The 16,805-nt window shown below is 42.9% G+C and overlaps 1 protein-coding gene across 4 annotated transcripts in view; it reads right to left on the reverse strand.

Annotated features, from left to right (window-relative positions):
- Nucleotides 1–16,805, reverse strand: part of ATP23 (ATP23 metallopeptidase and ATP synthase assembly factor homolog) — an 80,223-nt gene that overhangs the window by 48,328 nt on the left and 15,090 nt on the right. For 3 of the 4 annotated variants that reach the window (XM_069629869.1, XM_069629866.1, XM_069629867.1), the window contains 2 exons: nt 11,457–11,502; nt 8,903–8,984 (listed from right to left, as the gene is read on the reverse strand). In XM_069629869.1, the coding sequence (XP_069485970.1) occupies nt 8,903–8,984; nt 11,457–11,473 (99 nt within the window). In that variant the 5' untranslated portion in view covers nt 11,474–11,502. Of the gene's footprint in view, nt 1–8,902; nt 8,985–11,456; nt 11,503–14,242; nt 14,341–16,805 lie in introns of those variants that run through there. The other variant, XM_069629868.1, reaches the window with a different exon arrangement.

The following is a 16,805-nucleotide window of genomic DNA, read 5'->3' on the forward strand; positions in this document are numbered from 1 at the left end:
TAGGCTCAGGAACAATGAGATCTGCAGGAACCAACGTCTTCTGCTGCATCTTGTTCTTCGTATTAAGGTACTGTGCCAACCCGAATGAGAGAACTTACCTCTCGCAGTGAAAATTCGTGGAACGTTCCCAACTTGCATGCCTAATCAGCTTGTGATCCAATATAGGATACTTTTTCGTACAAACTACTTCTGAGAACATTGGCAAAGACTTTACCGTTTACTACAAGAACTGCTCTTTACTATCCAAGACACTAGTCCATTGACTTTGGCCTAGGCCTATTGAACTGAACCGAGTCCTCTAGTGAACTGAAACTATTTGCACTGCCTAAGAAAGTATTTGTGATCTATTCTATTATCTTGTGCATTTTTACTCCCAGTCAAAGTAACTGAAATGCCATTTTGCTCCTATTTCAGGGGAGCCTAATTTACTCAGAAACGTATTGGTTTGGTATTGAAGTATATTTGTGTATAACATTACGTTGCCTCTTTCTAGTGCATGTTTCCTAAATGATTGTGTAATAAATGTATCAAGAAACCTTGAGTGCATGCGTCTACTTGAACCACTGTGATTGTAAGACTTATGTGTAACCTCTTGTATTGCTCACATTCCCTCTTGAGATAAGCCAGGCTGCTCTGCTCGTTACCACAATCTGTGTACTAGAGAATTATACCAAAGGTTTGTTTTTGCTTACACCCGTAGTCCTAAAATTGTATGTGGTAGTTCCAGATGGTACTGCATGCAATTTTGCCTAACACTTTACAGGTCCAGCAATTCTTCCTTATCATATCACCACTCCGAAGAGGGAGATTCCTCCTGATGCACTCTTGACCGATTGTTGGATCTCACTGCTGTGACGAGGGAGATCACTCCCAAGGATCTCTTGGTTCTTAGTTCTCTGTCTGTCACTACTGTGACAAAGGAGATCATTCCTGAGGCTTTCTTGACTCTTGATCTACCTCAAGAGCCTACCAGGTCTCCCGCTACACCCGTTACCTGTTGGGATTGTATCACCGGTTCTTCCTGGGGTGATGGGCTGACTTGCGTTGATTCAGCGCTTCCTGTTTTCTTTACTCAGCTCCCCGCTTCAACCTCGCAGCTTGACTTGGGCCTCACGGGGCAGGGGGGGTCAAGGACTCAGGCTCCATGGCGGAACTCCCTAAACTCCTGACACTTGACTCCCTAAAATCTATGAGATCTGAACAAACACCCTTCGACAGTACAACTGTTGGCTATTGCCACCCTTCTTTTTTTCTTTCTGTAAGATCCAATGTATTGCGTTATGAACATACTGTGAAGAAGATTACAGGAGTCATGCAGACAACTGACAGCAAAAGTACTGGGAAGAGGCGACCCAGAGGACGGCTAACTAATACATCACCAAAACAAACAAAGGACTATCCTACTACGCTGGGAAGGACTGAGCCTGTAAATAAAATAAATGACAATGAACTTGCAGAAAACTGTCCCAGTGGTGAAACCTTGCTGTACCGGGAAACTCAAACCTGGAAAGAAGGAAGCCTCGACAAGAAGCCTGCCTTGAGCCAGAGAGAAAGAGGTGGAGTACTCCAAAATCCAGACGGGACCAACCGGTGGAGAAGCTTTGAGGAAGTTGAAGGAGGTGCGACCTATGTAAAGTGGACAGTTTGGTCTATTAGTGACGCTGACATCGAAAGACTCCACGACAGCCCAAGGAGAAGTTCAGACGTAGCAGGAACTTCAGCAAGCAACACAATATCCCAGAGTGGACCACCAATAGCAGAAAGCAGCAAGAGTGCCCGGAAGAAGGGAGACAACCACACACAGCAGGAAAAACCGGTAAGCTGTCCATAGAAAACAGAAGGTAACGGAAGCTATAGAAAACCGGTTGGTGTTTCATTTAAATAACCGGGGAGTACATCAGAAGTAATCTCCCTCGTAACAGTGGTTGGCAGAGAAGGGCCACGGGTGACATTTACTCCAGATGCACCTTTCCCTGAAAATATTACTCTTGGCACTTCTCCACCAACCATTGTGAAGAGAGAGATTACTCCAGCTGCACTTTACCCTGAAATCTCCCTCTTCACAATGGTTGGTGGAGAAGTACCAAGAGTAACAATTGCCAGTGAGAAGTGCATCTGGAGTGAACACCCTCATCTCAGTAAATGTGGTCAAAACAAACAAAGTGGACTCCCTGCTCACTATGCTCAGAGAGGCACAGCTTGACCTCACTGATGAGGCCCAACAAGGCTGAAACACGTGTCTGGGGTTGCGTTGGTACGCTAGTTCAAAGGAGGTTTGCCTGGCATTTCGGTGCTGGACTGCCGTTGTGGGCGGGTACAAAGACCGATATGCAAATGGATATTCCTCCTTTGTGAAAAGTACAGTGAGCAAAATAAAAAATGTTTTTTAAAAATGCTGCAGACTCTCAAAGTGGGAAAAATAAAACACAGACCAGGTTACCATGCCATGTTCTTTCTAGAGAGAGGGGCGCCCGCTACCGTTTTTGTAAAGAAAGAAAGCGTCAGTAGGAGGGGAGGGGTCGCCCTCATCTCAGTAATAGTTTTAAAAGTAACCAAGATGGACTCAAACTTGGGAGTGATCTCCCTTGTCGCAGCACTTGTTGTAAAAGGAAACAGTGAAATAAGCATAGGGAGTCATCTCCCTCGTCTCAGTAATGGTTGCAGAGCCTACAAGCGCCTCGGGAGTGATCTGCCTCATACCAGTATCTCTGGCAAAAAAAGAACAAAGACTCAGGAGTAATCTCCCTCACCACAATACTTATTGCAACAGTAAGAAAAGTGAAGCAGAAACACTTACATTAACTCTGGAAAGAAGTACAAAGCTGAATGATAACTTAAGAAATGGTGTCATCAAAAGCCATTCTCCTGGGATCCCAGTACAGCTTTGTTGATTCAGACACCAGGGCAACAGTTGCCGAAATGTCAAGACGCTTAACCATTGGATCCTGAGGAGGGAGTTCCTCCTGGTATTCTACATCCTTGTGGAACATGAACTCCTAGTTAAGACTTTAAAAAAAAAATGTAAACACAATCACAAAGGTGTAGGCCAGTGAGCCAGAAGAAAGGATCCGGGTGTTCTTTACGTGTTTGTGTATATAGCGGTTGGGCTGAAGTTAGGTAGTTTTGGACAGAGGACAGGACGTTTTCATGTGGACAATCACCCTGATGACGAGCACCTGAGTTTTCCTTGGGAAGGCAGGAAATACCATTTAGAATACAGAGAGTTGGGGCTTTTTGCTTATCATTTAATTAAGACACATTCATACCATGCCACCCCTTTGTAGACTCCTTCCTCCAGCATGACACCATTTCCTGTAGCTGGATCCTCCCCAGTGTAAAGTTAAAGTCCTTCTTTACTGTTATTGAGGTACTCATTATGCCTTCTTAAGGGCCAACTCTTCTCAGTATTATAGGATAGTAAGGCAAGATGTTATAACTCTGCATGCTTCTTTGGCTCTTCTTCCTCTTATGTCATCATGAAGCAAAAGATGGAAGAGACATTACCATAACAGACAGCAGTGCCATCAGGGATTTCTGATAGTGACTTAGTCCCAAGGGAAAAGGGGGTAGTAGGGAGTTCTTTCACAGAACATGAGTCCTTATACCCAAGAGGGGTGTTTCTCCCTGTGAGGTCCCGCTTTCCTCCACCCCTAGAAGAACTTTTGGGTAGCAGCCTGACCCCTTCTCCCCAGAGTGAGAAACATTGGAGGGACAAAAAAGTGAGAGAAGGTAGAGAGTGGAAGGAGAGTAGGGGGAAGGGAAAGGAGACAGAAGATCAGGGCGAAGAATACAAGGGCCAGAGTAATTGTACTGGTAACTGGAGGGATAGCCCACCAACGGCAGAACAATGGGCTGGTAATACTTGGTTAACAAAGGGGGTTTGTTCTGACGTGTAACGTTTTGGAGGCGGGGCTACTTATTGACTCTAGTAGGCCCAGGTAATTTCTATTGTGTCCAAGGAAATACAAAAACACTGTAAATGTGAAGATGTACAAGAAATAGTTCAGACAAAAATAGATATATATACAGCTTGTAAATGTATTTTGCTGCTGGATGCATTTAGTAGTCATGCATCAGTATTATTAATAAAGAACTGTTTGTAACGAGAGAAAACAGAAATACAAAACAAATTTTCATTCAGAGATACTGGGTGTGCAGGGAGGTTAGATTACAGTCTTAGCCCTGCCCTCACACCATTGTAATGGCCAAATAAATTGACAGAATGCAGTAATAAAACAAAAAAGTAAAAAAGTAACCACCACCACTAGTGACAAGTGATTAGCGTGTGTTCAATGCAAGACAACCCAAAACAAAAGCATTAAATGGGGAAATTCTTGGTTGTCTGTAGCCAGGCTGGAGGGTGACCTAACACGTGGTCGACGTCTAGATTTAGATCAAAAGGATTTTGGGACCAGGAGAGGTATGTAGATGTTGGTCCTTAAGACGTTTCGGCTAATAGCCTTCCTCTTGGGCCTGGAATAGGTCTCCCTAGGATAGAGATATGGGGACACTATTAGTGTCTGAATCAGGGGTTAAAAACTGTTGGTTTAAAAACACAATCTGTTCCAAGAATATGGTACACCACAATAAAATCAGGGGCAAGGGAGATACGGAACTGACCTTGGGGGCTGCAATGCTGCATGATTCTGTGGATTGCTTGTGGCACCCGAGACGAATAAGGTGCAGGGTTAAGTGAGCTTCTAGGCGCAAGCGGCAGGCTGTGAAAGGCTACAGGAGTCAAAAAAATATACATATAGTACAGGTTAAGTGTTCAGTTGCAGCTAATACAGGCTGAGATATAGTGACTATGGTGCGTGAGAATGGCGGGTGCTCACCTTGCTGGGTATTTGATGTGTCCAAAAATACTCGAGAAGAAAGGGAAGCCGGTATACTGGCCAAGGTCAGCAGGAAGTCTGACTTGTGCGGAATGAATGCTGGTTGGAGCCAGGTTTGTTATCTGGTCTGCGGTTGTTAAAAAGGAAAAGGAGAAAGGGAGTAAATGATCCCGATTTGTTGTATAGTGTAAGTCAGCTCTGCTATATATTGCAGAAGAAAGGGGGTTCTAGTTACCTTGAGTTAAGTTCAAAGTATGCTGCAGGCTGGCGAGTAAATTTGCGTGTGCAGCTTGCGAACGGAGCGCCGCATACACTTGAGGGAGCTCACAGCAGTAAATGAAAAAGAAAAAGCTGAGCTGTGCACGCCTATACTGGGTGCGCATGCGCGCCGCGGGTAGTGTTCGGCTGCCCGGCGATTGCGCATGCCCGTGCCTAAACTCCTGTAGCGTTTCCAGGCGAGCCTGTTATAGATGAAAATGCTAGTCGCTAAAGCATGCGCATTGGGAAACGCGGTTCTCATTGCTACATGTACATGAAATGGGGGAAAAAAGAATATACCCTGTGGCTTATGTGGGCTGCAGAGAAGTATGGGGGCCAAATCTATCCAGCATCTCAAACTAAGGACATTTGGAAAACAAGTAATTAGGTACTCCCAGATGGAATGAAAATGTAGAGGTGGATGCCAAGAAGACACGCGGCTCCTGCAGATTGCAAAATGAGCGTAATTAAATGGAGTGAGAAGGGACCATCTGGGGAAAGAACACTAGATGAGGATATGGTAAATTGCCACCAATCGTGGTCTCAACAGGAAGACAGGAGAGTTACAAGGTACCTCAGGAGGAGGGGAGTAAGGCTCTAAAATGTATGTTTATCTGCAAAAGTGTGTGGGATCTATCTCATTGAGGCCGTTGGTAGTGCTTTTAAGTTTAAAGATCCACCACGCCTCTTTGTGGTTGAGTGAGTTAGTAACGTTACTTGTGTTCGGTACTGAGTCTGCTATCCACCACAGGACATCGTCTGGACCATGATGGTTTTCGATGAAATGTTGTACCATTGGGCCAAAGGCAGACTTACATCGGATTCGAGATCTATGTTCACCGATCCGTTTGTTGATTTGTCGGGTAGTTTGCCCCACGTAGCGAAGACCACAAGGGCATTCAATAATGTAAACTACATTAGCTGTTTTGCAGTTTGTAAACTGTCTGAGTTGCCAGTCTTTTTCACCTGTTCTGAATGAGGACATTTTCTTGGTGAAGCGGCAAACCGTACAAGTGCCACAGGGGTGGTGTCCCCTTATTTCCCGCATGTTCCAGAGCGTGGATCTTTGTGACTTCTTCTCTAGTCTGGCATGTGAAAGCATATCTTTTAGATTCTTGGATCTTTTAAGCGCCATTCGTGGTGTTTTTTCTTCAGGCAGGCTTAATTGTACCAAAGGCCAAAAATTTTTCAATAAACCTTTTATTTTAGTTGTGTCAGGGCCAAAAGTGGATACAAATGTAAGAATATTCTCTTGATCCAAATGTTTCACTCTGGGTGTTATCAGGCTTTCTCTGGGTGTGTATTTGGCTCTTTTTATGGTCCGCTTAACAAGTTTTTTGGGGTACCCTCTTTCTTGAAGCTTACTTTGTAGTTTAATGGCATGTTCTTGAAATGTATCCATCTCTGTACAGTTGCGCCTCAGTCTTAAGAATTGGCCATATGGAAGGTTATCCCTTAGATTTCTTGGGCGATGGCTGTTGTAGTGAAGCAGAGTATTTCTCTCAGTCTCTTTTGTAAAAAGATCACATTGTAGTTTGCCATTCTTGACTAAGATGGTGAGGTCCAAAAAAAAATCGATGGCGATATTACTCTTTTTCATGGTGAATTTTATTTCTTGGGTCTGTGTGTTAATCCACTCCAAAAATGAGGTAAGGCTGTTTTCATTCCCATTCCATATCAAGATGACATCATCGATATACCTGTACCACGAGGAGATTTGATCTTGGAAAGGGTTACATGCGTTAATGACGTGTTGCTTTTCAAATTCTGCCATAAAGATTATCGCCAGACTCGGGGCAAAGGCAGCTCCCATTGCTGTCCCACTTGTTTGAAGATAATAATCATCATCAAAAGTGAAGAAGTTGTTGATTAATTTCTAGTAATTCCACTATAAAGTTGGTGGGAACTCTTTTCTGGGTCATAAAACGGGTTAGATGATGTCGAATGCACTCTATAGCTGCTTCTTGTGGGGTGTTGGTATAGAGGTTAACTACATCCATGGTTACTAGGATTTCCTGTTCGCTGTTGAATTGACGTCCTTCAAATTTTGAGATAGTGGACATGGTGTCTCTTAGGTAAGTAGGAGTTTGTTGGCTCAGGGGCTTCAGGAAATGGTCTATGAATTTGCAGATTGGTTCAAGAATTGAACCGCAACCTGACACAATCGGTCTGCCTGGAGGGTTTAGGCTGTCTTTGTGGAGTTTTGGAAGAGCATAAAATGCTGGTGTTCTATTTTCAGAAGTATTGAGAAAAATTTCTTCCCGCTCTGTAATCCACTCTTGCTCTAGTGCAAATATAGTTGTTTCCTGGATTTTGTGTTTTATGGCACCTGAGGGGTCTTTCCTTAGCTTTTTGTAGTTGCCTTCTGTATTTAACAATTGCATCACCATTCCTTTGTATTGCGTGAGATTCTGAATCACGATTCCACCCCCTTTGTCCGCTGTTTTTATGATCAAATCCTTGTTTTCTGCTAATGTTGTTAAAGCCTTGCGTTCCCCAGTGGTCAAATTCTGTCTCATCTGTTGAGGATTGGTTTGTAGTTTTCTGATTTCTTTTGATATGCATTTTTTAAAAGTAAGCAAGGAACTGGGTACCTCGTTTTCCAAAGGATTGAATGTAGATTTAATTCTTAGTCCTGTGTCCTCTTGTTCTGGACGAAGGTCTTTATCCTTGAAGTACACTTTCCTTCTGATACTTCTAAAGAGATTCGATAATTCAGTGTCCAGTTTGAACCAGTATGTATGTTCTGTAGGTACAAATGATAGTCCTTTGGTGAGGATGGAAGTTTCTTCTTTTGAAAGCACATATCCTGATAGATTAAAGATTGGTATTTCAGTTAGAACATGCGGTTGGTTCTCCTCCTCTGGTGCGTTGTCCCCACTGGGGGTAGTTGAAAAACTGCATTGCCTGTGGATGTGGAGGGGGCCCCCAGTATGCGCCTCTGGGGGCCATTTGTCAAAGAAAAGGCATCTGGTTGGGGGGTTGATATTGTCCATGTTGTCTGTTTTACTTTTTTGTTTTATTACTGCATTCTGTCAATTTATTTGGCCATTACAATGGTGTGAGGGCAGGGCTAAGACTGTGAACTAACCTCCCTGCACACCCAGTATCTCTGAATGAAAATTTGTTTTGTATTTCTGTTTGCTCTCGTTACAAACAGCTCTTTATTAATAATACTGATGCATGACTACTAAATGCATCCAGAAGCAAAATAAATTTACAAGCTGTATATATGATATCTATTTTTGTCTGAACTATTTCATGTACATCTTCACATTTACAGTGTTTTTGTATTTCCTTGGACACAATAGAAATGACCTGGGCCTACTAGAGTCAATAAGTAGCCCCGCCCCCAAAACGTTACACGTCGGAACAGACCCCCTTTGTTAACAGAGTAATTGTACGGCACCTAGTTTGATTTAAGAAAGGAAAAGTCCATGGGAGACAGAGGGGTGTGCCTTAGTGGAGTCTTCTCCAAAATGTCAATAGAAACCCTTGAACTGAGAGATAGTGTGTTCTTGAAGCCATCAGAGACTGTATAGCGAAGGGTACAAATTGAAATGTCTAATGAAAGCAAGTTGTTGCTTGCCACATATTGCTTTTTGTTTGGAAACTATGGGTTGTGGATCATTTTTATAAAATAAATACTTAATATCAAATTAAGGATGCGCAGGGACATGAATAAAAAACATTTCTTTAGGTAATCCTGACTTTTCTATGCAAATCTAAATAAAGATATACAGGCTGGACCTTTATCTGGAGTCTCTACGATTTGAAAATGACATTTAGCCATTCTGTACAAAACGTACCTCGGACGTTGAAGAGTCAAAACCTCCACTTACGGATCCATCACAGTCTTCGCATGAAAAGTGACGATCTTTATAAACGGTACTGAAAAGTGAAAAATAGTTAATCAGTAAGTGATACCCAGTAGCACCTCCCACCCATTCATTCATACAACCTTAAGGTGTTCAATACATTTATGAATGTTTTCTAACCACTGGGACAGCGTTCCTCATGTACAACAAGGTTACAAACCAACAGGGCCTTCCAACAGTGGAGGAAAGCAAATGGGAAGGAGAAGAGAGAGTATAACCAAGGGTGACTTGACTTTGGGTAGGGAAGAGATTTATAGTTTCACGGCACAGTCGTACCTCGGTTGTGTGCGCACAGAAATAAGTGCAGACAAATTTTTGCTTTTCACCTACCCTCTGTGACAGATCACAATTAGAAGGCAGACAAATTCTACCGAAAATTGCAGTCAAATAATAAACACATGGCATATCTATCCCTACTAAACAGGGGTTTCCCACATTCTATCTTATTTCACTGTCAGGCATTTTTGTTTGTTTGTTTGTTTTATTATTTATATAGCGCACCAGACCCAGGGGTATTCGGGCGCGAAGGCAGCAAGAGGGTTGTTCAGCTTAGGTTACAGGTTGAAGATTGGACATATTGGTACAGCTGCGGTTACAATGCTGTAGACAAGTGATGTCGGGGAATCACAGAAATATATACAATACGTTTACAAGAATACAGGTGTAACATATAAATAGAACAGGTCAAATATACAAAATATACATGAGATCCCAGATGACATTAGGGTGAGGTTAGGCATCATGAGCTTTTAGCCGTTGAATCAGATTGGATCGGAATTGCCGGTAGGGGAGAACTTCCCTTAGAGCCGGGGAAGGGAGTTCCAATATTGTGTTGCTTTAACAGCGAAGCTGCTCCCACCAGATTTAGTGAATCTTTTAAACGCGTTATCAAATTTATTTTTGGTGGAGGTTAGAGGGGGTAGGCCCCGCTCCCCCATCCTCCACCACCTATTTTGTTACTATTCTGACCCCTCCAACCCTGTATCTGCCCCCCCAAAAGATTTCCATTAATTTTTTCGTAATTGTTTACACGTTTAAAAGGCACTCGTAAAAATTCCTGGTGATGAAAGGACGTTATACCATTTCCCCTACCCAACAGAATCTAACTAACTAGGGTGCTCATCAGCAGTGAGGTCGCCCACATCAAAGTAGTCCATCCTCTGTCCAAAAACCACCCTACTCTGACCCTACCACTAGTTATCAACTAACAAAAGAAAAAGGGGGTTCCATGAGCCGGACTCCATTCTCCTGGACAGGCCGTCTCAGCCTTAACGGTCTATCTAGTTCCTTGCAACTTATTTATCAGTTCCTTTAATTCCTCAAGGGGGCTCTTCCACCTGCTCTCAGGTATTCCCCGTCTTGCCTCATTTACAGTTCCTCATTCAAGGCTCTTGACTTTTATTCCTCTGGATTTCCTTAACATAAATATCTCCATCTCTTGCACTTGTTTCAAAGTCTCTCACTCCCCAAAGACCAGTGTCCCTGGTTTCTTTAACCACTTTGTTGTCTTGTAAGTACTTCCCTTTTTGGGAACCACGATTTGGGTTCTTCTGTTCCACTTTGGTATGGATTTCCCAAACACCAAGACAAGGATTACCAGTCTGTTGACTTTCTATTCCATCTTTACTGCTTTTGATATATACTCTGATGCTTTCACACTTACTGGGACGAGTACGCCACCACCTGGCAATGCTTGACTGACTGACACGCAGACACACGTCAGCTCCCTGCCAGCTCCTGCACAGTTTTCTTCTTCGTTCTCCACGCCCTCTCGACAGACCTCCCGGAATGACCTGGCTTCTCTCGCCCAGGTTCTAACTTCCCAGGCTTCACCTTCTCAGTGAACACGACTCCCTAATGCAGGTTGTTTTTTGATTTTCATGCACATTAGCTGGATCCTCCCCCAGCGGAGGATCATGGTCCTTCTCTTTCTCTGGAGTATTTCTTCTTACTCCATACTTCCCCACTCTTCACAGTATTCCTTGTTTGTCATAGAAGAACAATCAGCATTACTCCTTCAGTCTTCTTCTTCTCAATAGATTTGTGTTGAGCTCCAATATTGGAAGTGGTATCACAACAGAACACTGTGGTCTATTCAGGTTGTGACTTCTGAGGCAGTGATGGTCCGAGGGATTCATAGGAAAGTGGGGCAGGTAGGTCCATCACAGAACAGGAGTCCTTGTATCCAAGACGGCAGTCTCTCCCTGTAAGGTCACGCTGACAGCCGCCCCTAGGGGAAATTGGCATAGCAGGCTCACCTCCCTAGCCTCACAGGGAAGGGCTCCCCTCTGGGGAGAAGTGACGAGATCCTGTGAATCGTCACACCTCACAGTAAGATTTGGGAAGGCCAGCCTTTAAACATTGTGGAAACAGTATACTGGTCCAAAGGTGATCTCTTACAAAAATACATTTTAATACATTTTAAAGATATTTTAAATACATTTTTAAGAAAAAAGATAATTAAGGAAGTGCAAAAGTAACTTACCAACCAGACTGTTTCATTGCATCGAGCAGGAGTTTTGCGTATGGGCCTGGAAAACAAAGTTAACTGAATCAAGCTTGAGACAGGGGTATACAATTCAATATGCAAGCTACAATCCCGCCATAAAGTCATTCACCACCTCAATTCTACACATAGACACAGCATAAGATCGCCAAGAGTCAATTATCACCGTTAGCCAATGGTTAGTAGCGAGTGCACATTTTGAGCCCTGTCTGAGAGGATGGGAAGCAACTGCTAGAATAATTAATTTCCAATGATGACTTACAATGGAACAGAAAGATTGAGTTTATAATTAGATGCAAGTTATGTCCCGAAAGTGCTTAAGGAAAACTATATTTTGTACTTGGCCAAACTGACAACGCATCTTGTTGTTCAAAATAGCAAATCAGGACCAGTGGTTTTAATATAGATTGCACCATCAATCATCTTGCGTTATTATTACTCGTTTGTTGACCAATTTGGACATTAATTCCAAACAAATGATTGAGGGAAATTATGCAGGAGAAGAAGAAAATTGTGGTGTAGAAGCCCTTGTGTTTTTTGAGAAGAGAGGAAAAGGATTAGAACGTCCTTAGCTGCCAGGGTAATATGCAAGTCCATGCAAAAGCGACGAGCATATATGCGTCTTTGGCACTTAAAGGGTTTATGGAATGCCCATGGCCCTCACACAGTAAAGCACCTGAAATGGCCAATTTTGCCTTCATATTTCAGGTCGACTTCTTTTATTCCGACCCTTTCTTATTTTGCTGGCCTTTTCTCTTTATCTCGATATATAGCTATAGATAGTCATCCTCTACTGAACTGAAAAGGATGCCCTTAAACTTGTATATAGTGGAGAAATGTACGCACTGCATTGTTTCCGAGTTCCTCACAAAGTTGCAATTAAACACAAACTAGTCCCCACCGACAAGAGGTCACACAGCTCTTTCTTGATGAAATCAGATCTTCGTCTGCTTTTCTTCAACCACATGTGTAAACAGTGCTCTTTCGACATTGGATATGATGGATTGGCTGACTAATGGACAATGCTCAACCCATCTAATTTTGAAGAATTCATATGTTCCCGTCCAACACCTTATGGTTCAATTCACCAATTAAATTCCCCATCTAAATTCCCACCCCGCCAGTTCTCTGTAGCCATAACCACGTACTCCAAAACCTACAAAATCAGAACTCATACAACACTTCCCCTCTGCCAAAAGTCTCAGCACATCAGCTGTTATAAACAACCTCCTGTGGCTCACATTCCCTCATTACTCCTTCCAAGACCTGGACCTACTCATCTTCACTAACCAATCCTAGGCACCAAGATTATGGCATTCTGTCAATTTCACGAAAAGGAAAACCGTGAATTCATTCCGGACAACTCCCTTCATGATGAATTGCACTGATGACTATAATGGAAGGGACTGTTAAAAAGGTTTAAAAATCAAATATTTAAAATAGAAAAAAAAAGTGAAAGTGTAGAGAAAGATTATAACAAGTAATGAGGATGGACAAGTAGATGGAAAAAAAGAAAAAAATACAAAAAGAGGAAGTTGCCAAGTGGGCCGGGAGGATAGCTCAGGGGCAATGCGTTTGTCTTGTAAGCAAGACAACGCATAGCAGCACAGGTTCGAATCCTGGTCTCGTGCTTAGTAACTGGTGTAAGGAACTCATTGTGGCAACAGTAAAGACAGACACAAGTGATCACAGTTCAAGGGTGTTTATTAAACTGGATGTTTTTCTCACCCATTATACAATCTAAGACTGATTTTAAATCTAAGATGGCGCAAGCTACGACCATCAAAAAATAAAGCAGTCCTAGTGGTGTATTGTCATATAAAAAGGGCCTATACTACAAAATAACTATTGCCAATCCTTACAACTAATTTACAAAATAGTGTGGGATAATGTTCTCAAGAAAAGAAAGAAGTGTTCACCAAATGATAAGTAAGCACGGTATGGCTGGGTCTCCCTTCCCCACGTTTTTTGCACGGGACAATGCAGGACCTTTGAGCACAGCACACTCCTGGGTCTAGCCAGCACAAGGTTATAGTTCTTTTCAATGATGCCAGGACCTTCCGGGGCCAAGTCTCTTTCCTGAAAAAGTCTCTTGCCTTATTAGGCCTGCTGTACCAAAATCAATAAACAAACACAAAAGTTCCATTGGCAATCTTTTTACGCTGGGCAACTGCTCTTCGCCCCTTGGATCCACCTAAGCCAGGCTCTGATCCTTCTTGCAACGTTAGCCTCCCTCGATCGAATTCACTACGGCTTTTCACTCAAAAACATATGGCTTTTCACTCAAAACATATCACTTAACAGTCTCAATGTCCTTTTCACCAACTATCCATTGTGGACATCCCTCAGCCGGGTTCACGCTGGTCGTAACAATGTTCACGGGCATATCACCAATTACCCTCAATTCGTAGGCATCCCTCTATCTGGTTCACATTTGCAAGTTTCACAGTTCAGTTATCTACCATGTGTCAAAGATTTTCAAGTGTACGAGTGGTTTTGCTCGACCCTCGTAGGACCACTTGGACACTTTACACTAGCCTCTCCTAAGGCCTCTTGGTCTTCGTAGTTTCAAGAAAACAACATAACCCAAAAGGGGTTTGAGTCAGAGTCCTTCAAATGGGCGCCCTCGCGAGACCCGACCACTCTGTTCCAGAACCTTTTACTAGGGGTTCTTTAAAGTACAATTACACAAGTTCTTTGTTCAACAAGGTTGCGACCTGCAACCTTAGGCCCAGCACAGTTAGGTTTTATTATCTGCGACTCACCTGCTGTGCTGAACTGTTTTGTCTCCGGAGTCAAGGGTAGCTCCACAGCGGCAAGCACTACTCCCAGCTTTGGCTACCAGCGCTGGAGGGCCCCGTGTGCCGTTGACACCCGTCACACCACACGCCAGCTGGACCCCAGTTTTAGGATTTCCCTTTCGGATGCTTTAAGGGTTTAAGTTGAAAAGGGAAGTGGCGATTCCTTCCTCATCATCCCTCCAGGTCTCTCCGCCTTTCTCCTCAGTTTGAACTGCCGGCCCGGAACAGCTGCTTCCTTGTGCGTTCGCCTTGCTCGAAGTGTGCTTTCGTGCTCTGATTTTTCCCTGTGGGGAAGGGAAAGGGTTGTCAGGTGTGCGTAGTTATTGGCAATTGCCTGACCCTTGTGTTGGTACATGTCAGGTAAATGTCTCAGTGTTAGTCCGCTGTCTGTCACGGAAAGGCATAAACTAAGCAGTGCTGTATAACAATTTGCTATGCAGTTCTGCAGGTTTGCTAATTAAATTTGTGTAGCAAGAATAGCCATTTAAGTTACCCTGTTCAATGAAAGCATAGCTGACCCTGTATTCCTCAGTTGCCCGCAGGCCACTCGCCATCCTTTTTCCCCTCTGTTCACTGCAGTAATCTCATCCACGCTTACGTGCCAAAGCCTGTGTGGGAGTGCTTGTCAAGAATTCTTTTTCTTCAAATAATTGCAAGCCAGAAGTAATCGGGATGACACTTTTATTAAGCAAACTATATAATATCTGGCAAAGACCAGTATGTGTTAAGTTTATATTTTTTAAAAGAGTCTTGCAATTCCATTCCTTACATAATGCATAACGGCAGTATTGCTACTGTAAAACATTGCAGTGTCTCCATGCTTTAGAGTAAAGTTTAGGTTAGTATATCTAAATCTCTGTCAACTATATTTTATTTTATTGGGGAAGATGCATCATATAGACTAGTGAACACTTTTGAAAATGTGCATGATTACACAGTCAAATACTTTTGAGGAAAACTTAGTTCTGTGACCTACTGGTCACATACATCTGCAACTGGTGCTCAACCCATGAGCTGAACCCATACTCCTGGACATTCCATTTTATCACCCTGTTGCTTTATACCAGCTACCGTGAACGTGAGACGGCCACAAACTACAATTTTCCACCTAGTTTGTCCAGTTCACTGTCTGCTACGCCATACACTCTGCTTAGTCTCTTACTTTCCTTCCTCTGACATAATGAATACGCAAAACTAACTAGATGTGTGCGCAAAGTAGTGATCAATAGTTCCATCCAGTCTGTACATCTACAGATCTGCTGCAATACCATCCACTGCGTTTAGCCTCCAGAGGTCACTTTGCTCTACGATTACGAATGCCTTGTATAACAGCACAAACATTAGGTGGCCACACTGTTTTCCAAGGCTTTTTATTGTATCTATTTGTGTCCACTCGTTCAGGGCACATAGTCAAGTAGATTTTATGAAGGCAGAATACCATTCTAAGGGATGTTTGAAACTTTTATTTAATATTTACTTTGTTTGCAGTAAAAGTCAAATAAAGGTTTCTCTGTGCATGGCTGACCTCTGGGTGGCAGAACATAAAGTGGGATTTTGGTGACTTGCACCATTTCACAGAAAGTGTATTTACAATTTTTTGTCATCTGTTGCCAAGCTTCAAGCACATTTCTCTCGAGTAAGTAAGGGAAACAAAGTGTAGGTCTAGTGGAATTTTAAAGAATTTGCATGGCCTGACAATTTTTCACTAATATCTTACTTCAACAGTGTACAAAAAGGCTGCATTGTGGCTCGTTTTATGTCTTGGGTACAAACAACTTCTGGCGACATGACAAATAATAGTATACCATTGCTAATCAAATAGGTTTGCTAATCAAGAACATTTTAATTAGCAAGTTCTAATAATCACATTTTTAAAACAAATGTATGCCTTGCACAGTGTAGGAAAGTGTTTGTGTTGGAAAAAGGTGATGGGGGGGGGGGGTTGAACTTCTGAATATCCTACGGGGTAGGATGGGGAAAAGGTGTTATAGGGAATGAGGTGCCACGTCTCGCCAGTCTGTGTCCCACTTCCACTCCCTGAGGACCCCTCTCCAGGTGATCCTCCCACACTGGTCCAACCCCAGGAACTGAATCCAATAGCGATGGCCATCTCCTGGCCGGCTGGATGACAGATCCCCCAGAGACTAGTGGGTGAGACACCTTCAGGTTTCTCACACTGGTCTCCAGCATTAAACATGTTAACAATTAGAATTATAAAAAACAACATTACCAACAGTTGGTCAAAGTCATCACTTTGGCCCAAAAAGTCAGAAATTCACACTGATTTCGAATGGAAACTAGGAAGCATACACTGTTTTAAGGGCAGTGAAAGAGCTACATGTATAGAGCTCATCCTGAAATTATGTTCCATGTCTCTGCAGCCGCTGCTTGGTTATGCTCCCATTCACCTCACTCTTTCCCACAGACTGGATGATGCAAACATGTCACATTTTATGGCATGGCTAATTGAGAGGTTTATCAAATAAACACAATGCAGAGATGGTTCTTGTTGTATATGGTGCTTTTC

This window comes from Ambystoma mexicanum, chromosome 12 (genome assembly GCF_040938575.1).
Source record: "Ambystoma mexicanum isolate Mex_15411 chromosome 12, UKY_AmexF1_1, whole genome shotgun sequence".
In the NCBI taxonomy this organism is placed as follows: Eukaryota; Metazoa; Chordata; class Amphibia; order Caudata; family Ambystomatidae; genus Ambystoma; species Ambystoma mexicanum.